The sequence below is a fragment of the Cygnus olor genome, chromosome 19 (assembly GCF_009769625.2).
Source record: "Cygnus olor isolate bCygOlo1 chromosome 19, bCygOlo1.pri.v2, whole genome shotgun sequence".
In the NCBI taxonomy this organism is placed as follows: Eukaryota; Metazoa; Chordata; class Aves; order Anseriformes; family Anatidae; genus Cygnus; species Cygnus olor.
Window position 1 is genome coordinate 6946322 of NC_049187.1, and position 23914 is coordinate 6970235.

Below are 23914 nucleotides of genomic sequence, written 5' to 3' on the forward strand. Positions count from 1 at the left end.
TAATGCAGTAGAAATCCGAACTCTTAACACATCTCAGCTATTTTGTGGTCCATTCTTGTGTATTCTCATTTGTCCAGAATATTTGAGGATATTACATGCAGTAGTTGCAGTGTCTTCTCTGGAAATCTTCAGGAAGAAGGTCTTGTGTACTGTCCAAGTTCCAGAAAGTGAAAATGAGTTAATGAAGGCAATCCTTCTTGACTCTTTAGGGCAAGGAGGTATAAAGATGGATGAGACTCTTTTGTCAGGTCTTCAGTAATCACTGCTGATGCTTCTAACATGATAATTCTGAAGGAGGATTAGCCAAGTAACACAAAGAAATGATTCTGGAAAAAAGTAGTGCAAAAATGCTGACAATTTCTTTTTATTCAGTGTTATCTTGCCAGCAATTTTAGGAGAATTGTTTTGTTTTCCAGTCACCGTCAGATCTTTGTAACAGAGAGAAGTCAGATCTTTGTAACAGAGAGAAAGCGAGGGTATTCTAGGGTAGCTGGTGACTCGGCAAGACAATCTGCCAATGACAGGAAATGAAGCTGGCCTGATCTGGCCAGTGATCTGCATCTTAAATGTGCTGCGGCAGGGAGGAGAGTGGGGTATAGCATATCGCACTTGGTCCTTATCTGTGGTCTTCCACCAAGTATATTGCCAGAAATCTTCACAATAGAATTCCCTAGTGGAGTGAGATCTGAGCACTAGTAATGAAAAAGAAATGTCAAATACTTGATAACGGGATATCATTTATAAGTAACCTTTCAGAATTTGTATCCCTGCCTCAGCCTGAATCTTGTGCTACACAAAAATAATTGGAAGCTGAGAAAGTTCACCCTGACTTTGTTGAATGTGAGAATTTAAACGATGATCCCAAGTTAAGAGTGTGGGAGTATTTGGTAAGGACATCTGTTGTCAAGTTGGTGACGATGTCTGAGGGTGTTTTGGATGTGAGCTGAGGTGCAGGTACAGTAGTAATTTGTGTTTAAATATACTGGAGGCCCAAATTCTCAGGAAGCATATTTCCAGGCTGATTTGGTAAGGGAATTGAAAGATTGGCAGGGCATTCTCTAAGTCCTGTAACTATTTGTCTGACAGGTTCAAGGGCCTCAAGCCGACTGTTATCCTTCTCTCCCGAGGAATTTCCGACGCTGAAAGCAGCTGGCGAGCAGGACAAGGTTGGCAAAGAAAAGGGCGCCTTAGATCCGTCGTATGGGCCAGGACCAAGCCTCCGCCCCCAGAGTAAGTAAATGTGGCTTTCTGCCTTACCCTAGCTCAGAATCCCTTAGGTTGTGCTTTGGGCAGGGGGTTGCCCTTTCACAGTAGTGTTATATATTCCATCCCTACGTTGTTTTTTCAATACAGTTATGAGCTCACATATGTCACGTTGCCTAGTAAATGACCCCAGATTCTTTGCTTGAGTTCTGTCTTCCAGACAGCCAATACGGACTGTAATCTACTGCATTGTTTCATAAAAACTCTGTGTGCAGGAGCAGAGAGGGTTTGCATTGTTCTGTGTCTTTTAACATAGTGATGCTGCAAAGGAGGGACCTTCCCGTGGGCTAGGGGAGAGTTTTAAGTGGAGTGAGTGTGTGGTGTAATGCAGCTTCTCTTTGAGTGTTTCTTCATGACCTTTAATTCTGCAGGATGAGCACTGTGGTGATATGTGGCAGAATTTTTGTTGAAACTTAAGGTTATTGACAAATGAGGACACCACTGGTGCAGTAATTACCTGGTAACAGCTGATGCTGCTAGTCTCTTGGGAAAATAAATGCATCTGGAAGTTTTCCTACATCCTCTGCGTAATTAGGACTTGACCAGAGTATTTTAGTTTTGAGACTTTCTGGCGAAGTGACTGTCTGCACTTACAGATGTTAACGTAATTATTACCTCTCTTCCAGATGTCACCAGTTGGAGGGAGGGCGGTGGGAGGAACATAACCTCTGCCACATCTCTGACCGCCTCCCCTGCTGAGCTGGGCAGCAAGACCTCTACCACTGGAGACGGAGCCCCCTCCTCAGTGAGTGCCAGCGATCCGAAGGAGCCGTCTCTCCGCCCAGCTCAGCCTATCCGTAAAGGGGCTTCGCAGTTCATGGGAAATGTCTACCAACCACCTACGTACCATGACATGCTACCTGCTTTTGTAAGTTGCCCTTTTCATACAGCTGTGTGATGTCCTTGCTTCTCAAAACGTGGTACAAGGGTTGAGGAAGTCAGCTAAGATAGCATTTTTCTAGACTCTCCTCTGAGTCGGTTCCCAGGACTTGCTCAGAGATCCCTCTCTTTATCTATTTTTAGTTTTCCCTGTTGTGCGTTTACCCTTTGATGCTGGAATAGTGTAGCACTAATGTGCTCTGAGGAGAAATGAAACAGACGCAGCCTTGCTGCTTTTCCTCTAGAGCTGGAGAAGTAACATGTCTGTTAGCCAGCAAGACATGAAATGTTTGTTCTCCTTTAGTGTAGTCGCAGCTACCATGCCTGTGTTGTAACCTAATCTGGGTAAGCCTTGTGGCAGTGAATAAACAGGCTATTCTTTGCTTTATTCCAGATGTGTCCACAACAGCCACCTGAGACCCCTGCATCGCTGGACCGAGGGTCTTTCCCCCTTCCTCAAGTTCGGCTTGAGCCTCGTGTCCCTTTCAGACAATACCAGATGAATGACCAGGATGGGTAAGGCTCCCACGACTGTCCCACTTGAGAGCCTGGTTCAGGTTGTGAACGGGACTTGGACTGTGCAAGAATTTGGACCGAGGATGCAGTTGTGAGGTTATAGGCGGCCACAGAGGAGGCCTGATTTTTACGCAAAGGATCAGTGCTTTGCTCCGACAGCAGCAGCATCAGAAATGTTGCAAGATTTCGAGTACTGTGTGTCAGGAGCAGGTAGATGTGTGAAGTTGGGGGGTGTGATCATGGACTGGCAGGTTTGCAGTTCTGATCTATAAGCCCTAGGAAGTACCGGAAGCCCTAGGGTACCAGATTGGTAGGGAAGAGAAGCTTTGTTGGGCAGAGAGGTACTTGGAGGCCTTTTAAATAAGCATGTAGTAGTGAAGGACTGATTCACTGTTACAAACTCAATTGCATGTTCCTTTCTTTACTTTTTCTAACGTGTTTTTTTTTTTTTTTTTGCATCTCTCCACAGAAAAGAGAACAGGCTTGGCCTGTCCCGCCCAACACGTCCGATGCGGCAGGGAGAGCGAGCACCTCGGCCCACCATTATCAACGCAGAGAACCTGAAGGGGCTGGATGAACTAGACAATGATGCGGATGATGGATGGGCAGGTAAAGTACCTCCATCCTCTAGCTTCAGTCAATGATTTAGAAGGTAAAGCATAGCAGTTTTCCTCCCTGCAACACGAAGTAGCCAGAATATTCTAATGGCTCTGTTTCACTGCCACAGAGTGGATAAGGGGGGAAGGAAGGGGTGGTTTGCGCAGCTGTGAAATTGCTGTTGGTGTAAATGATGACACAATGGATCCTTCTGATCCTTCCATCAGACAGTACTCATGGAACTGGATCTGAAGACTCCTAAAAACTGAAAACACCGAACAGCAGCAGGATAGCAGTATGACTGCTGGGAAGAAGAGTTAGCCCCATCTTTTCAGTCACAGCATTCAGCATGCGGTTGCACGCAGTCTAGTTTGGTGGCTGCGTCTTCATTTGCAGTTTCCCTTTCCAGACTGTTGCGGCACAGCTTTTGGGACCACCCCAGCTGGTCAGCAGTGCGGGTCTATGCTAGTCATATCGCTTCCAGGACCTCTGCTGGACACTCAGTTTTCCAAGTAGCATCTAGTTTAGTGCCAGAGGAGGCATAAGCTTTATCAGGACAAGGCAGGACCTGTTTGTTTTCTCTCACACGTCCCTTCTCCAATTGTGCCGTCTCAGGTATTCATGATGAAGTGGATTACTCTGAGAAACTCAAGTTTAGTGAAGATGAGGAAGAAGAAGAAGTTCTTAAAGATGGACGACAGAAGTGGTAAGAACTGGCTGTGTTCCCACCTACAGTTGTTTCAATACAGTTAAACAGTACCAGGATCTTTCAAAAACTTCTTTCGTATATTGAGGCTTGATTTTTTTTTTTTTTTTTAGCCTCACCCCCACCTCCTTGGCTCTGTTTATTCCATCTGTTGGCTTCTGAGTGGGCCTCGAGGGTGTGTGTGGGTCATGGAACTGAGTCCCTTTTGTGTCTCACCTGCACAATAATGGTGTTAATTCTTAAGTGCCTTAGGAAAAGCCCATTGCTTGGGCTTGTGTTTGTTTGTTTTGGATCCTTTGTTTCTGTTAAAATCAGTTGCTTTTGCCACTTGATGAGTAAGGCTGGAGTGCTTTTTAAGGCAAGTGGCAATTGTAATAGCAAATCTGTTTTTATGACAGGAACAGCTGGGATCCCAGAAGGCAGCGACAGTTGTCCATGAGCTCTGCAGATGGTGCAGATGTCAAACACACCTTGGAGGAAGGAAAGAACTGGGGCGATTCAGTTGGCTTGTCCCGGACAGTCAGGAAAGTGCAGGATTCACAGCAACCTCCAAGGAAGATGAATGGTTGGAGCTCTTCATCTGAATACCAGGTAGGTTGAACTCTTGTGAATGGGCTTGTTGTGCTGGGCTGGTGGATGAAACACATTGCTGTCATTAAGAGACCTGTGTGACGCTTGATTCAAAACAGGATGCTGATAAATTTCTCAGTTCTTTGCTTGTATCTGGCTGGAGAGAAACCCGTCTGCATGGCACTGCCACTAAAGAGAGCAAATGGAAACTGGTCCAGAGCAGTAGGTTTGTCAGACAGAAAAAGGAGTAACTGAACCAGATAGCAATAACTCCTCACGAGAAGTGGGGATTTGTGTGCATGAGGATAGAGAGGATGGAGGCAGGCAGGAGGAGATTGTCTGAGCACGGGATGCAAAGTTCAAGGTAGAGGATATGTTCGGGTCATGCTCACTGAGGAATGTTTTTCCTTTGGCAGAAGCCCTCCCTGGGAAGCGTTCTCAGACAGCAGTCCCTTGAGGATAAAGAAGAAAAAGTGCCACTGAGACAGAAGTTTGTGCACTCTGAGATCTCAGAGGCGGTTGAGCGAGCCAGGAGGCGACGAGAGGAGGAGGAGCGGCGAGCCAGGGAGGAACGTCTGGCAGCCTGTGCTGCAAAGCTGAAGCAACTTGATCAGAAGTGCAAACTGGCTCAGAAGAGTGCGGAGACTCAGAAACACACAGAGAATGAAGACCTGCGACCCCCAAGCACAGAAAAAAGTGCTGTGCAAGAGAATGGACACACTTTCCGTAGAGGTACAGAAACATTTACTTGCCTTGTAAAAACAAGTGTTGTTGGTGTTTTTTTTTTTTTTGATACGGTGCTATCTTTTACCTGAATTGTGTGTGGGGTGGGAACTTGGGGAGTATTTGAGTTGCACTTAAGAGAGAGGCTGCTTCACATATCCTACAGAGTATTTTGGATTGGTGTTGAAGGTTCATTTTATTTAAAAAAAAAAAAAAAAAAAGGCAACCTATTAAAACAAGCAGACTTCTGTGGTTGTCTTATGCATGCTCAATCAGCTGTACTAGCAGAGACCTTGTTGGAACCGGCCTCTTGTTTTTCTCGTGGTTGGGTGATCCTATTAAGAAAGTGCTCGTGGGCCATGGGTTACAAAATCAGTATATTAGTAAGTGCTGGCAGTTATAAGGAGTAACAGGGAAAACAGGCTTTCCCCCACAGTGCTGAAGCAGAAGGCTGACAGCAGAGAGGGATCTTGAAATCTCTTGCTAAAACAAGATAGACAAAGCCCCTTAGAACTGTCAGGGCAAATCAGAGGTTGTATGTGAGGTGCTATAAATGACCGGAATAAAGTTCAACCGCGTTAACAATCAGGATGTGCCCACGCTTGTGTATGTTGTGCTGCGGTGGTGTGCACAAGCCGTGTCACGGCAGGACTCATCAAGGCTTATTTTCTTCTCTCCAGCAACCCCTGAGTTTCACGCACAGGATGTCTCTGTTGGCTATCTGGAAGAGGAGACTCCTGCCCCAGCAGCAGCCGCCCAAAGCAGCAGTGAGGAGGAGCTCAGAGAAGCTCCCTCCCCAGCACAGGAATTCAACAAATACCAGAAGTCTCTTCCCCCACGATTCCAAAGGCAACAGCAGCAACAGCAGCAGGTAATAAATAGGTGGGACGCTCCCTCCCCTCTTCTTTGGACCCCCACATTAACAGTGGTCTGCCTACTTCTTACCACCATCAGCACCAAATAACCAACTCTCTTTGGTTTGGCAGATGACAAATGGGAGTTTTCCCCAGCTTTTTTTACTGTCTTAATCACGGATGTCTACTGTGTAACGTGGCTAAAAGGGGTCTGTGTAGATTATGTGAATTTTGTGTGCTTTCCCATGCTGGAGCTGTTGTGCTTACAGCTTTCAGTGGCTGGGGAGAGGTGTGACGAGGCCAGATTTGTCACTTGGCTGGGAGAAAAGTAGACACTGCTGTCAGAAACGTTGACTTGTCTGGCGCTGCTGTCTCAGTATCTCCTGGTAACGTGACGTCTTAGGGCCGTGGTGTGTAGCAGAGCTCTGGTTTGCAAATGTGTGCATGTACAAGAAACGGGACTTTCACCTTCCCATGTCCAAAGTCAAAAAAGCAGCACTGGCTGCTCTGGTGCTTACTGTCGGCCTGATCCAGCAAAGTGTCTGAACACCTTTGGCTGGCAGCGAACCTGGTGAGCATCTGGTCTTGTTCCTTGGCACGGGATGGAAGCTTCTGTTCTTCAGCACAGTTGCAGGGACAGGGTGCTGAATATACAAGCCAAGGGAAAGGAGGCTGCTGAGCTGACTCCCTTTGGGGATCAGCTGCTTCTGTTTGATTTTACCCTCGCTGTGTCCTTCCCCGTTGGGTATGGCAGCCGTTTGCCTGCCGGGGCAAACCGTGGTCAGGGTGCCAGGTGGTTGGACTCTGCTTCTAGGCTGGATGTGAGGGGCGTAAAGCGGCACACTTTGTGCTCCACCTCCTGCCTTTGCAGAGAGGTTATTCGTTTATCTGCTCTCCTTTTCTACCTAACCTTTTTTCTATGAGGCTCTTGTAGATCATCATTTTCTTTGCCCCGTAAATACGCGTTCGTTTCTATTTGCTTCATTTTTGTTTCACTGAAAACTCTCTTGGGGCTCTGAGAGACCAGCCTGAGCTACCCTCCTCATACATCTTGCATCTTTCCCAGCTTTATGGTACTTCATATTTCATACGTGCTTTCCAGCTCTCTCAGCTGCAGTGAGTCTCCTTAGAGCAGCAGAGTCAAGCCAAGGGACAGAATATTCAGGCTTGTGATAATGCAGAGTTAATTGTCATTCTTCATAGAATGACCACTTGAAACGTGATATAATGAACCCTGCTGCAAGCCTTAGTGAAGAGCCAACGTTTGGCTTTTGCTTGGAGGCTTAGTAATTACTCTTTCGTGGCTGTTCTCCTGTGCTTGTTATTGAGCAGTTGGCATTTTCATGAATCAAGCGTACAGCAGCAAATGTTGCTAATGTTACTCTTTAAAAGAGGTGATCTGAAACTCAAAATAATTGGATGTCTTTAACCTGAGGTGGTATGACAGCATTGTTACTGGAAGAACATTAAATTTTCATTTTATTGCTCTTACCTTTTGCATCGTTAGTATGTATAAAGCAGTTTGTATTTTGGGTGCCTTGTGTTGCTGCTTTTGTAGCAGTGGTTACGTGAAAAGAACAAAATAAAAAGTAGGCTGGTGGCATTAAGGAAGCATTTTCTCCAAGATCCTGGAGTGCTAGGTAACTCAGGATCTGTGCGTTAATCTGGTTTTTCTCTCTTGACATAATGACGTGTCAGGTTCAGATTTAAGGGTTTGCCTCTTGCTCTGCAGTGGGGGATTGCCTTTTTTGTAAACAGTTACAGTAGCTGACGCTGCCGTAAGCTTCGTAAGAAGAGCGTGGTGGCAAGCTTGACAGGTAAATAGGTGTATTTCATGTTAATTGGAGCTGTTTATGTTTTGAAAGCTTTCTGCAGCTTTCTGCAGTACACAAAGCTCCCTTCAAATACAGGTTCTTCTCGAACCCTAGGCAAAAGTTAAATGTTAAGTCAAATAAGCTGAGGCCTGTTAGGATGTTAAAAGAAGGTGGGCTGGCCTTGTGGGAGATGGGCAACAACCCAGCAGTGTCAGTCCATCTCCGTAGGATGTACAGGAAATACTATACAATATTAATAGTTCCCTTAATTGAATTTAGGATGTTCTTATCTAATCTGGCTAACAAGAATAGAAGTATTATGCATGCACACTAAATAACTTATAATTGCATTTTCTTCAAAGAGCAACATCTTCTGAAGTATTTAATTCCAATTAGGAAACGATGTTTGACAGGAAACTGTCCTATATTTCAGAGAAGTGCTGGGGGAAAAATCTGAACTCCTGTCTTGAAAGCGGTCCCTTGCATTTGGCCATACGCCGTGGCCCATAGCGGTGGCCTGATCTCACGTCTGCATTTATTGTGTCCTGGGTATTTAAATAACAGCAATTGCTTCATTCCCAGTTGGTAACGAATTACCCCGAACTGCTCTACCATCCCCTCTGATTTGTTTTTGAGCCTCTAATATGTTGAATGTGTTTTCCTTGGGCTGGCCGGGTTGCAAGTGTGATTCCTGGCACTGCAACAGTTCATGTCAAACAGCCCATCCTTCTTCCCTGCAGGAGCAGCTGTACAAGATGCATCACTGGCAGCAGCCGCAAGTCTATCCTCCCCCGTCCCATTCCCATCCCCAGCGGACATTCTACCCACCACACCCCCAGATGCTTGGCTTTGATCCTCGCTGGATGATGATGCCCTCTTACATGGACCCTCGTATGGCCCAGAGTCGCACCCCTGTGGATTTCTACCCTTCAGCCCTTCACCCTTCAGGTAAGGTATTTTCACTATTTCCCTTTATCGTGACAGTTGACTTGTCTGATATCTGGGAAGTTACTGCAGCAGTTTCTCAGACCTAAGACTGGAAGTTGGTTTTCTGGATTGTAGAATACAAGGAACGTGTTACAGTCCTAGAGCTTCTGCGAGAGCTGAGGTCCCTGATGTCCTCGGGACTGGGCTTTCATAGGGTTTCTGGTCTGGGGGGGGGGAGCATTTGAGCTGTTCAGATAGTTACGGCTGTGCTGACTTTGCTGTGCTTCGTCCATCTCCCCTCTGCCCAGACTTCTTATCCTGACTGGCTGTGATTGACCTTCTCTAGGGATGGGAAACTTAGGCACAGTGAGGGCTAATGAGAAAGCAGAGGAGGTTGGGAGGGAGGACACCCGCCTGCCCATCCCCTGCACTGCGCTGGGAGATCTTCCTTAGCAGCTGTGGAGCCGTAGCAGTTGTAAAGGCAGACCTTGCCTGTTCAAGGAGAGCGTTTGGGAGTGACTGTAATCGTTTGAAATCTTGATAGGCCTTCAAGAAATGTGATAGAAAAATTTTCGTAGTTCTCCAGCTGTGTGCTTTTAGCACCTTTTTACCTTCTAAGTGGTCTTCAGAGATGTGAATATAAACATTGGGATGTATAAATCGTTCCCTTGAGTTTGCGGCTTGTTTTCACGCACCTGTTTATTTTCAAGCTAGTGATGGTGTGTAGTGTATAAGCTGGTCTCTGAAAGCCGTGTCACCTTCTGTATCATTCCTGGTACATTTCCCAGCTGTGTATTTCCCAAACACGGGCTCCTTTCTACAGAAAGGTTTCCATGGCTGCAGTCACCTGCAGCTCTGGAAGGAAGGGGAGTCAGGCTAGCAGTAGTAGACTGTTAATTCTTCTTGGCAGCGAGAACCTAGTGTTAATGGTGTGAACTCTCTCGTGACCAGGAATTATGAAGCCCATGATCCAGCAGGACTCCGTCGGTGGGAGCAGCTGTCGGTCTGAAGATCAGAACTGTCAGGCAGGGCAGGCAGAAAGGAAAGCTGCTCCCATGGACCCTGTGCCGGTGTGGGGCCAGGAGAGCTACACGTCCCTGCAGAGCAAAGGGTACTCCCTGTCACATCAGAAACAGGCTGACAACATCACCATGGAGGGGCTGCATGCCAGGTGAGTGCAGATTTCCTGTCCTCACACGTGCTGTCATGGGAGGCGTGCTGTGGCAGGAGGCCGTGCTGCCATTGCAGGTCATCTCCTACTGAAAAGCAGGCTTAGAGTTGACCCAAAAAATGTCTCTGAGCAGGCCAAGATACTGATCTGGCCTTACTCTGAGTTCCTCTGTTGTGAAGGTGCTTACGGACTGAGTTAACTGAGTTTTGCTGTCTGATGCCAGTCCGTGCTGACCAGCCTGGAGCCTTGCAGGGCTGTTCAGTAGGAGCTATGAGTCAGAAATTCTTGTAGGTTCTGGTTTGTCTTCTAATTCTTTGATATTTCCTGAATCCAAGTACTTGTTCTCAGATCTCCATATGTGTTGGAGACTCAGTCTTCCTTTATTTCTGAAGTTTGCTGCCCATCATAGGAACTGCTTTCTTTATCATCCATTGATTTGACAAGCCAGGCGATACAGCTTGGAGCCACAGCAGATCTGCCCAGCATTCGTGTATTTATAGGCTCGTTGTCTCATGATGTAGAACAAAGCCTGGTTTATTTTTTTCCACCTCTTGCAGTCAGCTCGGGCCCCTGGACGCGTGCTGTGCTTTGCATTAGCTGACTGTTTGATGTTTGTTGTTTATCTCCTCCTCAGGAACGACAGCTCTTACTCTGCCTCTCCTGGAAGGCCAGAGAGTCTGAGCACCCAGCGAGATCTCTTTGAGGAGAGAGGGGAGGAGTACTTGAATGTTTTCGACAAGAAGGCCCAAGCAGACTTTGACAGCTGCCTGTCTTCACAGAGGCTAGGCCAAGATCTCTTGTTTCAGCACCAGGAGAACGTGCAGGAAACCTGTCCTGGCAGCCGGCATGCAAACCTGAGGTGTTCGCCTCTAGAGCCTGATTTTATCCAAGCAGAGAAGAAGCCTGAATATAACGGCTGGGATATCGGCCACCATCAGAAACCCTCAGAGACTACAGCAGAGGTTGCCGAAGAAGTTCCCAGGGACGAGCAGTCGTTCAGTGCTGACCCATGGAAGAAAGAAGGAGCTAATACCAAACAGCCTGCTGAGGAGACGACGGAGTGGACCCCTGAAATTCGAAACACAAGTGGTCAACAGCAGGAGCAAACTGGGAGGACACGACGATCAGGCCCGATTAAAAAACCAGTGCTGAAAGCCCTCAAGGTGGAGGAGAAGGAGAAGGAGATGGAGAAGGTTAAACTGGAGGGAGAGGACACCTCACGCTCACTGAAGGAGAAGGCAGCTGTTCAGAAAGTGGAGAATGAATCGGACGATTCTGCAACCTTGCTGAACTCCACACGTTATCTGCTGGATGACAAAGGTTCTTCCCAAGCCAGCCTTGCTCGAGAGGCTGAGAAGTCGCAAGAAGAAGAGGAGGAGGAAGAAGAGGAAGAGAAACCAGAAAGATCCTGGGAGAACAAGCTGTCTAGAGAGTCCAGTGATCTCCCTCCCACGAAAAGAAACAACTGGATCTTCATTGATGAGGAACAAGCCTTTGGTGGGAGAGGTCAAGGGCGTGGGCGAGGGAGAGGCTTCAGGGAGTTCAGTTTCAGAGGCCGCGGCACTGTTGTGAGCAGTCGGGGAGTCTACAACAACCAGCGGAGCAGCCGAGGGCGAGGGCTTCGGGAGTTCAACCAGCCGGAAGATTTCCCCAGAGGCAAGCCAAGGCGCCGGATTGCAAGCGAGACCCATAGCGAAGGGTCGGAATATGAGGAGCTCCCGAAGCGTCGCCGGCAGAGGGGCTCAGAAAACAGCAATGAAGGCTCCGTGCTGGACAGGGAAGACAGCGATTTGAAGAAGGGAGACTTCAAAGAGTCGTGGAGGTCCAACAAAATCTATTCAGATGATCACGCTAGTCTGGACCCTAAGATGAGGGCCCCGAGAGCTTTTGGGAGGTCACTGCCACCAAGACTGAGCAACTCCGGCTATGGGCGAAGGGGTTTCATGGGTAAGGAGCCCACCCAGTGGCAAGGCAGGAGCGGGGGAGCAGGGTGGCAGGAGTACAGCCACACCTCTCCGTCGGACACTTTTGGGAGCAGGCAGCAGTCTGACAGGGACTACATTCAGGATTCTTACAAACACGTGGATTCCTTCTCCAGCCGGGTTTTCGATGAGAGTCATCTGGATGACAAGAGGCACTTTTTCCAGGAGGATTACTCGGCGGATCAGGAGAACATAGAGAACAGGCCGTTCCGGAGGCGCCGTCCCCCCCGCCAGGACAAACCTCCGCGATTCAGGCGCCTCAGGCAGGAGCGGGAATCGGTCGGGCAGTGGAACCCCGAGGAGGGAGGCCCCAACCTGCTGCCCAGCCAGTGGCCGGCAAGACCCAAGCTGACCACGGCAGAGAAGAGCAGCATCTCGGGCAGGCGGTCTCCTGAGCTGTCCTACCAGAACTCCTCAGACCACGCCAACGAGGAGTGGGAGACAGCTTCTGAGAGCAGTGACTTCAGCGAGCGGCGGGAGAGGCGAGACGGAGTTTCGGAGGGCGAAGGCCAGCTGGAGGGCGGCCTTGGGAGCGGTAGCTTGGGGGAGAAGAGAGAGCTGGCGAAGAGGAGCTTCTCGAGCCAACGGCCGCTCGTGGACAGGCAGAGCCGCAAGGCTGAGCCAGCAGGCTACGTGGAGCAGTCCGTCAGGAGTGGTGTAGGAGCAGCCTCTCGATACGAGAGCCAGCAGAACGGGACGCTGATCAAAAGCAAAAGGTAAGGTTGCATCCTGATGTGCAGATAGATGCCTGTCATCTGGTATGCAGATGTCAGGGCAGTGGGGAAGGGATCGGTTGTGAGGGGGGAGCTGTTGCCTGTGTTTCTTCCAGTCTAGTGCAGGTGATTTCCAGCACCTTATCCAACCTATGATGTCCAAGGTTTTTGTCAGCGTGTGTTTCACAACCAATTGATGCCTTCACTACCACGCTGGAAATCCAGGCTTGTGGAAGTTCACAGCAGTGCGGGCATGACATACCTCTCAGTTCCTGCCCTTCTTTGTTTTAGTTTCCTGCCAAGACAGCTCTGCACCCTCTGGTCTGCCCTCTCGCTAGAGGCTTGGAAGATAATGGAGGAAATCCTGGTCCTTAACTCCAAACCTCTCCTGCTGTGGGTCCCTCAGGGAGTGTGCCAGAGAATAAAGCGAGGGTTGGGTTTTCCTGGCATGGGTTGCTGTGGCTTGTGCAGGTTGAACATCTCTAACCTGGCTTCCCAGGAGTGTGGTTGTGGCCTGAGAGCCATGTGTCATTGCCACTCCTAGCCACGTCAGAGCAAGTATTCTCTCAGTCCTTAGTGGAGCCCGGTGGTGAATGGTAAGCAGTGCTGTGTGTTCCTAACCTGCTGGGAGGAGCTCCTCCCGTGAGTACTTGAGGATAGCTCTGACACTAAGGACTAAGTATTTCATTGCAAGTGTCTTGGGAAGAATCTGGTGGCCACCAGCTCTAGAGACGGGATGCTGGGTTAGATGTGCCTTGGTCCTAGCCAATTTGACAGCTACCTTCTCACTTTCCATTCCTAGGAACAGGAGATAAAGGTCCTTGTGCAGCTTCATCGTACTGGGTTTAAAGCGCCAAGAAATGGGCAACTTGTTCCCTGTTTGGCACCCAGCTCCCCCAACTCCAGGAGGCAGTAGCTAATAGTAGCTTATATGGAAGTGAGGGAGAGGAGAGCTGATGTCGGGAAAGATGCATGCTGGTAGATAGAGAAAGTAAGGGAAGGGGAAGGCTGCTCCCTGCCCCTGCTGCCTTTAATCATGCCCCTTCTTTGAGTTGAACTCTTGGGGAATGATGTGTGGATGATGGTCAAAGGGGCAAAAAAATCTGGGAGAAACAAAAAGGGGAAAATGACTTTTTTTTTGGCTCAATGTTGCCAGTTTCTCCCCATCTTCCTTCTCTTCAGTTTATGCCTGCCCGGAAATGTGTGCCAATTGCAAAGAGAAGCAGGGGAGAGCAATTGGAGCAGTGTCACAGGAGGTCAGGAGACACTGGTTCAGAAGCACAGAGCCCTCCCCTGGGGACAGGCTAGGTTATCAGCTTTGTTGGGGAGCAACCTTTTGGTTGACTCGTGAGGACAGGTTCTATTTCCATCCCATTTCCTCTTCTAATGAGTTATGTGCTCAGAATTAATACCTACCTTCAGTTGAGCAAAGGCTGAGGAAGAATGAGATGTGATTAGAAACATGTCAAGGAAAATATAGCCCATGGGGTTTTGTTTGGTTGTTTTCTTGCTGCTACTTTTCATCTTGTGGTAACAAATCTGATTCCTTTCTCTTCTTTCCGTGTAGATCTCCAGAAGAAGGAGGGGGCCTTGGTAACACGAGTGGTGGAAGCAGCCACTCCATTTACAGCCTGGATAGGGCCTCCCATGCTAACTCAGAGAGTGCTGAAGGGCCGGGTAAAAAGCCAGAGAAGGAGCTCAAATCCACTGCGCAGAGAGCAAGCGAGAAGGGAGAGGTGTTGTCACAGTTCGAACTGAATTATGGAAGTGAGTGCCTTATTTCTTTTTTATGGGATAACACACTGTGGCTGACTTCAAGCAAGGCAAATTCAAACCAGTGTAACTTTTAGATATGAGTTTAGATTATTTTCTGTTTACTTACACAGGAAGGTTCCAGTGCATCTAAATAGGGATAACATGGAAGGCAGTTGGGTTTTAAATTTAAAACCCAAACTTTCAGCCAGATCTGACATAGAAGTCAAATCTATCTTCCATGGAAAGCTTGGTTCTAGTAAGCTGTTAAATTTCAAGCCCAAAATAGGTTACCTAGTGGGAAGGAAATTGAAAGAGCATCTAAAGTGGGCATGAGGTTCCTTTCTGCTGATAACACACCTGAAGTTATTTGAGCTAACACATGTTCCCAAGCTCTCCCAGCTGGAGCATGCTCACCTTGAGGCAGAAGACAGCAAAGCATGGAAGCTTTGATGGAAAGATGGAAAATGTGACTAGTCGATGTCTGTTTTGTGGCTTAGCTTTCAAAGCTTAGCTGCAGTGCTGCTGGCTAAACTTGTTTGTTTGTAGTATGGATTCTATTTAGAAAGCACTCTTTAAATGAATGCAATTATGAAACTTTATATGCATACACACATGCACAATTTTTATTTTATTATTATTATTTTTTCCCATATGTGATTTGTTTAGGTACCATCATCGATAATCGGGTGTCGAGCACGGCGGAAGAGAGTGAAGTAGGTTCTATGGCAGGTGAAGGCTTCATTGAAGTTCTTACCAAAAAACAGCGCCGTTTGCTGGAAGAGGAACGGAGAAAGAAGGAGCAGGCTGCTCAGGTAAGGAGTAGAAGGCAGAAAAAAATTAAACCAGTATGCTGTTTTTACAGAGGGACGAAGACCCCAAAAGTGTGTGGATAAGCAGAAAAACACGCAGTTGGCCAAAGTAGGACTGATGTGGTATTAGGCCTGGGAAATGTATTTTGGCTCTGATGGGCGGGGGCTGTTGGTCTGAAAAGGATAGTTTGAAGATTCTGATTGTTCTCGTCTGTTAGCAGAATTGCTAATTGTGAGTCAAGGAGGGTTTTCTAAAGTGAGTCTTATTCAAAGCAGCTTGGCTTACTGAGCCTGTTGGTGGGATACTGGGCAGCAGTGAGCAGTGGAGGACCTCTACACCCTCTGGCTGCGTCAACAGCGTGTTACTGCTAGAACAGGATGTGGTAGCTTCTTTGCCAGACTTACCAGGTTTGTGTCTGGGCACCTTACCAGAAAGAAACTAACAAACTGGAAGAAGCTCTCACAGTTTTATGTTCAGAATAGGGTAGCGGAGTTGATTTACAATAAAAGATTTAAGACTGTAATGTGGATAGCTTAGTTAAGTAACATTTAGGAGGGAGGCGTTTGTCTGCGTGTACTAGGAGAAAAGAATATTTTCACGTGAAAGGAGACTTAATAAAATGTGGAGGATGAAATGCAAGTAAAAAGCATCACTGGGAAATGCTTTCTGGCAGGGGAGGCTCATGGTGGGTGGAGTGAATCTTCCAAGCAAAGCTACAAAAGCCTGGTTGCTTGGTTTTTAAAATTAAGCTGAGGACAGCATGTGAATGGGCAACAGGAATGGTCTTGAAGTTTTAGAGGGATGTGCTTCTCCCTCTGTTCAAAGCTCGGCACTGTGAAAGAGCCATCTCTGTATGGTGAAATTATGACTTGATCTTGCTTCATCTGGAGCAAAGAAGAGGAATTAAGCAGAGCAAGTCTGATGTACTGGTAATTCCACTTTGCTTTGTGCTGCGAACACTCCCTAGTCCCCTGAAAGAAAATCACACTGCTGAAGACAGCATTTTTTCGCTTTCTTGTGAAACACAGTTCTGTTGCATGGGTCAGGGGCTTTTGACATTGCAGTGTTTAGAAACCCAGGGATCAGACTAGCCAGGAGCAAGTTTTGTTAGCCCAGTTCAGTGACAGGTCTTACAGCCTGCGTCTTTTCTCTGTCAGGCACCAGCTAAGGCCCGCGTCCTTCAGTCTCGCATTCCTCCTCGATTTGCTAAGAAGCAGAACAGCTTGTGCTTGGAGCAAAGTGATGTAACAGTGTCTGGAAACAGCCTGGGCACGGAGATCTGGGAGAGCAACAGCCCAGGTAAGTTTGTGTATGTTTGGTTTAGAGTATTTCACAAAAGTGGGGAATCCTCAGGTGTGTGCAGGAAGAATGGGATAACCGTGCTTAAGAGGAGACAACTTTATATTTTCTTATGCTGGAGGTGGGAAGGGAGCTAGCAGACGTGTCTTCAAAACTGTACTGTTCAACCATCCTATTGTTGACCATGTCAGTCTCCTAATCTGGCTCCTGGGCCTTTTTGTAAGATCGAGGTCCTGCATAACTTTTTTCTAGGCTTGTTGGGTTGGATCTACTTCAGCCGCTTTCTTATTGTGCCTTCTTCTTTTCTCATCCTCCATCACTGAGTATCTAGTGTCTTCCTTGTTTCTTTCTCCTGTTGTTCTCATGTTCCCAAAGAAATCTCTCGTCCCTGTTCTCTACCTCCCTCTCTGCAGCCTGTCTACTCTGTGCTGCCATGCCTCAGCTGACTGGGGAGCAATGGCTTTTTCTGGTGGTGAAAATACCCTTTCTCGTGTCCAGAAATGGAATGTTAATCGTGCAGCATGCGTGGTGTACAAGATGTGTCCATAGTTCTGTGTTAAGCAGCTGAACTTTGTCCTCCCTTTTCTTCCAGCTCTTTCCGTTCAGTCTCCTGGAAGTGATTCCTGGAGCAAGCCTGTAAATACCTTTAGTGGTACTGAATCTAGCTCCGCTGAGGTAAGTGGCACCTAATGTGCCATTCAGGTATCTCGTGTATAATGCATTGAAGTAGGTGGCTTATGCTTCTCATTGCTCCATCTGTGCTTAGTGACTGTCAGCTCTGCTTGTGCAATTTTAAACTGTCTCTCTGCAGCTCTGATCTGAGCTTCATGCTGCTCTAACCTAGAGGGTCAAGTGATGCTTAGTGCTACACATGGGTATCCGTAGTAACTCTCTGGTAGGGGTATTCCAGGGTTATGCTCCTAACTGGAGGCAGTGTGTTGTCCAGGATGGTGGAATCCCATAGATAATTTTTGTATGCTTCATTCCATGAGCAGTGTGTAGCTATAGCCTGAATGCAGGGACGGTAGAGGAAGTTCCAGAATGCTTCACCTCTGGAGACCAGAGCCCAAATCTGGTTTGGGTCACAAGTGTAATGAGTTTGGCAGTCTCCGTCTAGTTGCCATGTGCGACACTTTTGCCTTTATTCTAAAGCCAGAGTCGGGTTAATGCTTTGGTTAGCCCGGCTCAGAGTTGTGTGGAGGTGAAGCAGTAGCCAAGGGATGCTGCAGGTCAAGACCAACTCCTTGCAGTTAACCAAGAAAGTGATTTGAAAAGGGGACGTGGTCTTGCTGTTTTCTGGGATTTTTTTCCTCTTTTGTGGAGCTGGGTCGGAGTCCGGGGCTTTAACACATTTCGTGCTTTGCATAGCAGGGTTTTAAAGGCAGCCAGGGGGATAGTGGCATTGACTTGAGCGCGGAGTCTCGGGAATCCTCCGCGACCTCCTCTCAGCGCAGTTCTCCATATGGCACCCTCAAACCAGAGGAGATGAATGGGGCTGGCCTGGTGGATCCAAAGCCTGACTGCCAGAAGGAGCAAGTGCAGAAGCAATCTGATAAAAAGGTAATCTGGATTTGCAGCCAAGCCAGAGCACATAGTGAGAGACCTTGTGAAGTGGTTCTGTTGTTCTTGATAGCATTTTTAAGGCTTGAGATTGGGTTATTTGGTCTTTGTGTCTCAGCCTCTCTGCTTTCCTGTTAAGGATTCAGATCAAGGCTCAGGACAGAACAAGGAACACAAGCCTGGACCAATCGGCAACGAACGCTCCCTGAAAAACAGAAAGGGTTCGGAGGGAACGGAACGGCTGGAAGGGAATATTCCCCCTGTTAATGGGGTGGAAATTCACGTGGATTCTGTACTTCCTGTGCCACCCATTGAATTTGGAGTAAATCCTAAAGTGAGGATTGAATTTAATTTTATCTTCTTGGTGGTTTGAGCTTGGCGAGATGTGGACGGTGGTTTGAGGCAGCAGGATTATTTAGAGGAAGCTTCCAGCGTGTATGTTGTAGATTTGCCTTAGATTTCATTATTGACACAAACCAGGTGCTCAAGATGTCTTGGCAAATGCATAATATCCTTTTGGAAATAGTGTCCCAAGGACCAGTTGGGGTGGTAACAGAGGTGATGGACAAGATCATGGCCTTCTAAAGCTTTGTGCGCCTCTGGGGGTTGCCTGCTTCTGAGTGCTGAGAAGCGTCTCCATGTTCTCTTTCAGCAAGGCTTACTGGAGGAGTCTTTAGTTTCTAGTGTCATGATTCAGGCTAAATTCATTAACCATGAGAAGCAGGTGGGTGGCCCTCAGGCCTGGATTTGAATTTTGCGTGTTCTGCTTTTTCAGGACTCTGACTTCAGCTTGCCACCTGGTTCTGCTTCTGGCACTGCAGCTAACCCTGTCACCAAATTGCAGGATGCCTTGGCCAGTAATGTAAGTATTTCTTTTTTCTTTTGGCCTTGATGCATCTGAGCCTCTCCTTGGTTAAATCTCAGACACTTCCAAACAGAGCAAGCGTATTTCTTTGCAGTTGACTTCACACTTACTGCTCGGGCATCACACGTGACTAAAATTCGTAATGGATATCTGTGCCCCTGAGGTGCCTTGATGAAATGAGCATGGCTAGCTCAGGAGCGATACGCAGAGCAACTCCACTCAGTGACCTGTGTAAAGCAAGAGGTTTAGCAGATCTCTGAGGTCGCCAGTCTCCTGCCCTGAGACACTGAAGAGAGCTGCTAATGGACATGATGTGGACAGTGGCATTCTTAGGCCTGGACTGCCTAAGTTTCCCCAGAACACCTCATCTGCCACAGCAAGGCACAGAGCTGTATCTTGTTAGCCAGGCCCTTTGAGAGGTTTTCTGGCTTGTTCTAGCCATCTGTGTATTTCATTATTTTGTATGAAAGAGTGGAACACTGAAAGCTCAGCTTGTGGCTCGGCTGTGGACAGCAATGTGAAAAACTCACAAAGCTGCTTTTGAAATGTCTTCAAGTTTGTAGGCTGTTAGATTTTGGAGGTTTGTCTTAAGGGGTCTTTCTTTTCAGAAGTGCTCTTTCAGAAACAGATTGTCTGAAATTCAGGTAGGTTACAAATACGGTATTCTGCATTCATTCTGCAGAATGAAGTTACTGGGTCAAATTGATGTTTGAATGGAAGCTGGTGTAATTCAACATAAAGGGAGTCATTGCACACTGCCAAAGCTTAATTTATTCCATCAGCAGAGTGGATCACAGTTGAACGCAGTACTTAACTCCTGCAGTACCACTGAGGCTTGAATCCTTTGAGGTGTAGTTACTATAGCTGCCAGCTGAGGCTCTGGTGCCTCTTGAAATTCTCATGAGAGTTACGGAGTATTCACCATTTACCAATCTCCCCTCAGGCAGGGTTAACGCAGTCCATTCCCATTCTGCGAAGAGATCATCACCTCCAGCGGTGCATTGGCCTGAACCCGATGTCCTTCCCCACCGCAGACCTTACTCTTAAGGTAGGTAAGCTGGCAGGTGTGCTTGTCCTAGGTCTGGCTGCCTTGTCGTCTTGACCAGGGTAGTGAGGGTGGAGAGATCTCTCCCAGAGCATTCCGTCAGGGCACTGCTAAATCTTCAATTAGCTCCTGTAAAAGTTACGCGTGTATGCTATTCAGCATGGGAGGAAAGGGGTGGGTTCCAACAGTTCTGGATGCTGAAGTCCTCATTGTAAAAATAAAAGTGCAGCAGAGCTGTCCTGTTAGTGACTGTCTCAGTAGCTGGGTAAGATAACTTCCTAGACACCTGGTGTCTTTTTTTTTTAAAAAAAAAAAAAGCAACAACATGAAAAACAACCCTACCCTACACCCCCCAAAACAGTTCTGCAAATACCACAAGGGATGAATGTTTTTGATGGATGCTTGCCCATTGGGAATGGGTATGAAGCCCCTTGACCTAAGACGTGCTAGCTTTCCGTTATGCTTAGACTGGATTGAATTTGAAGTAATAGTTCACAGATGAGCGGCTCTAGGCCTCAGTGTTCCCCTCCACACGTGAATTGTCTGCAGTTATTGCCCTTCATTTCCGTAGATGGAGTCTGCCCGTAAAGCTTGGGAGAACTCTCCTAGTTTACCAGAACAGAACTCTCCAGGAGGTGCAGGCTCAGGCATCCAGCCTCCTTCCAGTGTTGGAGCTTCCAATGGTGTCAGCTACAGCTCTTTTGGTGGAGTTTCTATGCCTCCTATGCCTGTGGCGTCCGTAGCACCTTCTGCATCTATTCCAGGTATTTGCAAACTGCAGCAGTAGTATTTGCATTGTCTGGTTGGATTCTAGTAGAGAGGGCATGGTGAGAAGAGCTTCCATGTAAATTAACAGACTGGTTAGTGTTTAACGGATCATAAGGAGAATCAGGCAAGATTAGAAAAAAATGACCATTTCCCTGCTTTGGAGAAGGTTACTTGAGTTTTACCAGTATAATCTTAGCAGAAGGCTGACATTCCTTCTAGATCTGAGTAGGGGCCATTTCTGTGATTGATCAATAGATCGTGCCTACCCATCACTGTGTACTCAACAGAATAGAAAGCAAAAGAAGAAACCTATGGCTGAGACACTTAACAACCCCAATATCGAGCATTCTTGTACTCACTTCACTATTTAAAACTTTTCTGTATGTCACAAGTTCAGAGTACATTTTGCTCCTTGTACATAACAAAAAATACCTTACAGTTTGCATAACTTTGGGAGGTGAGAAGGTGTTGCTATGCTTGAATTACGGAGGGAAAACTTAAACGCAGTCAAGTTAGATGGTGTGTATAATTAGGGAGAGTGTCAGGAATAGAAAAAAAAAAAAGAAATGTACCTGGACTCTGATTCTTGGGTCCCAAAAGGCCTCTCATGAATGCCTTTCTTAGTCCTCAGTTCAAGAAGGGAGTGGAGTATGCTGGGCAGAAAAGATAATGGGGCCACTGTAGGGAATATATTTGGAAAACAGATCATTTCCAAGCCTGGTGATTTCTTCTCTCCTCCACCCCGCCAAATTCTTCCTCCTTTTTGCTTGAAAATCCCTTGGTTCAAATATGTAAACGCAGGAGTGGCACACCACTTTCTTCTTGGTGCCACCCCTTGGTAAAAAATGGCTTTAGATCGCTTGTGTGAAGGCCTCACGTGCCATGTTTGCCCTTTCCATCCCTCCTAACTGCAAAGGTAAGAAGATTGCGGAGCTGGTCCTGGCAGATAGGAAAAGTTTGGAGCACAGGTTGCCAATTCCTGAACTGTTAGTTGTGATGGACCTGCAGGTCTCTGCAGTGTACCCTGCCTGTACTTTGAGTTACAGCACTGTCTTCTCTGATGTCCAGGTAACCATATTCCACCCCTGTATCTGGATGGCCATGTGTTCGCAAGTCAGCCCCGCCTGGTTCCTCAGACAATACCTCAGCAGCAAAGCTACCAACAGGTGAGGGAGAAATAAAACTAGCTAATGGTTTCTCAAGAAGCCTTTCAGGGTCACGTGTAAGAAACAAGTTATTTAGCTTTCTGACAGCCCAAAGGGGCTTAAGTGTGGCTCCCTTTAGCTTCCTTAAACGCTGCTTCCCAGTAGGTGTTACAGGTTAGTGAAATTAAAGGGAGGGAACTGCTTTTTTCTTTGTACCAGTGCCTTTGTACCAATGCTCCTGTTCTGTGGAACAACGAGGGGCTGGGTAAAGCTGCAGTGTAGGTAATTGTCACGGCACATTGACTCACTGAGGAAACTGATGGCTTTTTAAGAGCCTGGGAGAGTTTCTGGCTGCCCTCATACCTCTCAGTCACCTTAATTTCTTCTGCAGGCCGCTGCTGCTCAACAGATTCCCATTTCCCTCCACACATCCTTACAGGCCCAAGCTCAGCTTGGCCTGAGAGGTGGTCTGCCTGTTTCCCAGTCCCAGGAGATGTACAGCTCCATACAGCCCTTCAGGTAACCGCTTCCAGTTTTTCATTTCCTTGTGGCCTTAACTCTTGTGTTGCTTGTGGCGAAGTAGATTGGTCGGATACTCTGTCCTCATCTCCTCTTCCCCCTTTGACATCGTGTTTCTATTTCACAGTAACAGTGCTGGAGAGCATTTGGGTGGAGACCAAGGGTATCAGGGTACATAAGGGCTCTTTGTAGCGTGCTTCTTTGTAGGACAATGGCAAAGAAAAAATGTACCTAGTTGTAATGCCTGCCCTCTCAAAGGGGGAGGCAAATCTTGAGAAAGATGCAGAAAGAGGAGGTTTGTGGGCTGGAATACAATTTTATTGATGAGAAATTCAGAGCCTGCTGCTTACTGGATTTGGCTTATTACTATGCTAAGAGACGGTTTGATCAGAGCGGAGTACCTGCGTAAGGACGTTACATAACTTTTTTTATTAGATAAAAACTGCAAGACGAGAACAGAATGAATGTTTGATCTTTGGGGAAAAAATAGTAAGATTCAAATTAGAAATCAAACGCTTATGTAAGAAACATCAAGAGTACTTGGCCAAAAGAACCGCTTACTAGAATTGAAGGAATGAGACGTCCTCTTCAGAGCTGGGTTGGCTGTGAGAATCATTCTGCATGAGATGAGAGCAGGTGATCAGAATGGTTCTTTGAGGCCTCAAAAATCTAGACATGGAGATTTAAAAAAAAAAAATAAATAAATTGCTAATGCTAGAGCTGGTTGAATCTTTAATTTCTGATTTCTGCTTCGCAAAACTGCTATAGACTTCTGGTAACTCGGATCCTCACCTTACTACTAATCCGGAGCATATTGTGCAGAATATTAATATATAAACTGTGGATGGGACATGCTGTCATTCTGTTGAATGCTCCTGCAACACAAGGACGTGGTTGTAAGGGCTTAAAAGTGGAAGTAAAATTAAAACCCTGTATCTAAAAGAGACTGCATCTTAGTTTTAAGCTGTCAATTCGGTAGATACTATGCTTGCAACCCAGATATATATCTTGATAGTGGTATGTGTGTGCAGTCTCCAAAGGTTTTCTGCCTAGTGACTTAAGGATGTTTTTCTTCCCCAGGTCTCAGGTGTATATGCACCCCAGTCTGTCTCAGCCCAGCACGATGGTCCTGACAGGAGGCACTGCTCTGAAGCCTCCGTATTCCGCCTTCCCAGGCATGCAGCCCTTGGAGGTGGTGAAAACCCAGTCTGGGTCCCCCTATCAGCCCATGAACGGAAGCCAGGCACTGGTTTACGAAGGCCAGATAAACCAGGCGGCTGGGATGGGAGCCTCCCAGATGATGGACTCTCAGCTTACACAGGTTAGGAGCAGGACTTGCAAGCCACTCGGTTGTGCAGGGTGCCACTTGTTTCTGGGACTGGATTGGATTATTTGTGCGAAGTCGTGTGTTTGTGTGGACTAAGCTCTCTGTC

At 47.2% G+C, this 23914-nt stretch overlaps 1 protein-coding gene and 1 non-coding gene across 22 annotated transcripts in view; both read left to right on the plus strand.

Moving 5' to 3' along the window:
* The window catches only part of PRRC2B (proline rich coiled-coil 2B), a 50083-nt gene that overhangs the window by 17936 nt on the left and 8233 nt on the right, over positions 1–23914 (plus strand). For 7 of the 21 annotated variants that reach the window (XM_040531723.1, XM_040531720.1, XM_040531719.1 and 4 more), the window contains exons 6-28: positions 1087–1230; positions 1890–2131; positions 2537–2658; positions 3128–3267; positions 3871–3961; positions 4360–4552; positions 4948–5263; positions 5935–6125; positions 8663–8870; positions 9801–10020; positions 10655–12718; positions 14283–14482; positions 15137–15282; positions 16438–16579; positions 17172–17254; positions 17948–18139; positions 18279–18473; positions 18915–19001; positions 19948–20052; positions 20621–20813; positions 21886–21983; positions 22354–22481; positions 23562–23802. In XM_040531723.1, the coding sequence (XP_040387657.1) occupies positions 1087–1230; positions 1890–2131; positions 2537–2658; positions 3128–3267; positions 3871–3961; positions 4360–4552; positions 4948–5263; positions 5935–6125; positions 8663–8870; positions 9801–10020; positions 10655–12718; positions 14283–14482; positions 15137–15282; positions 16438–16579; positions 17172–17254; positions 17948–18139; positions 18279–18473; positions 18915–19001; positions 19948–20052; positions 20621–20813; positions 21886–21983; positions 22354–22481; positions 23562–23802 (5741 nt within the window). The remainder of the gene's footprint in view (positions 1–1086; positions 1231–1889; positions 2132–2536; positions 2659–3127; positions 3268–3870; positions 3962–4359; positions 4553–4947; positions 5264–5934; positions 6126–8662; positions 8871–9800; positions 10021–10654; positions 12719–14282; positions 14483–15136; positions 15283–16437; positions 16580–17171; positions 17255–17947; positions 18140–18278; positions 18474–18914; positions 19002–19947; positions 20053–20620; positions 20814–21885; positions 21984–22353; positions 22482–23561; positions 23803–23914) is intronic. The other 14 variants (XM_040531736.1, XM_040531741.1, XM_040531735.1 and 11 more) reach the window with 3 other exon arrangements.
* Positions 21053–21140, plus strand: LOC121057639. The gene has a single exon (XR_005813874.1). It is a non-coding gene; the product is annotated as a small nucleolar RNA SNORD62 (small nucleolar RNA).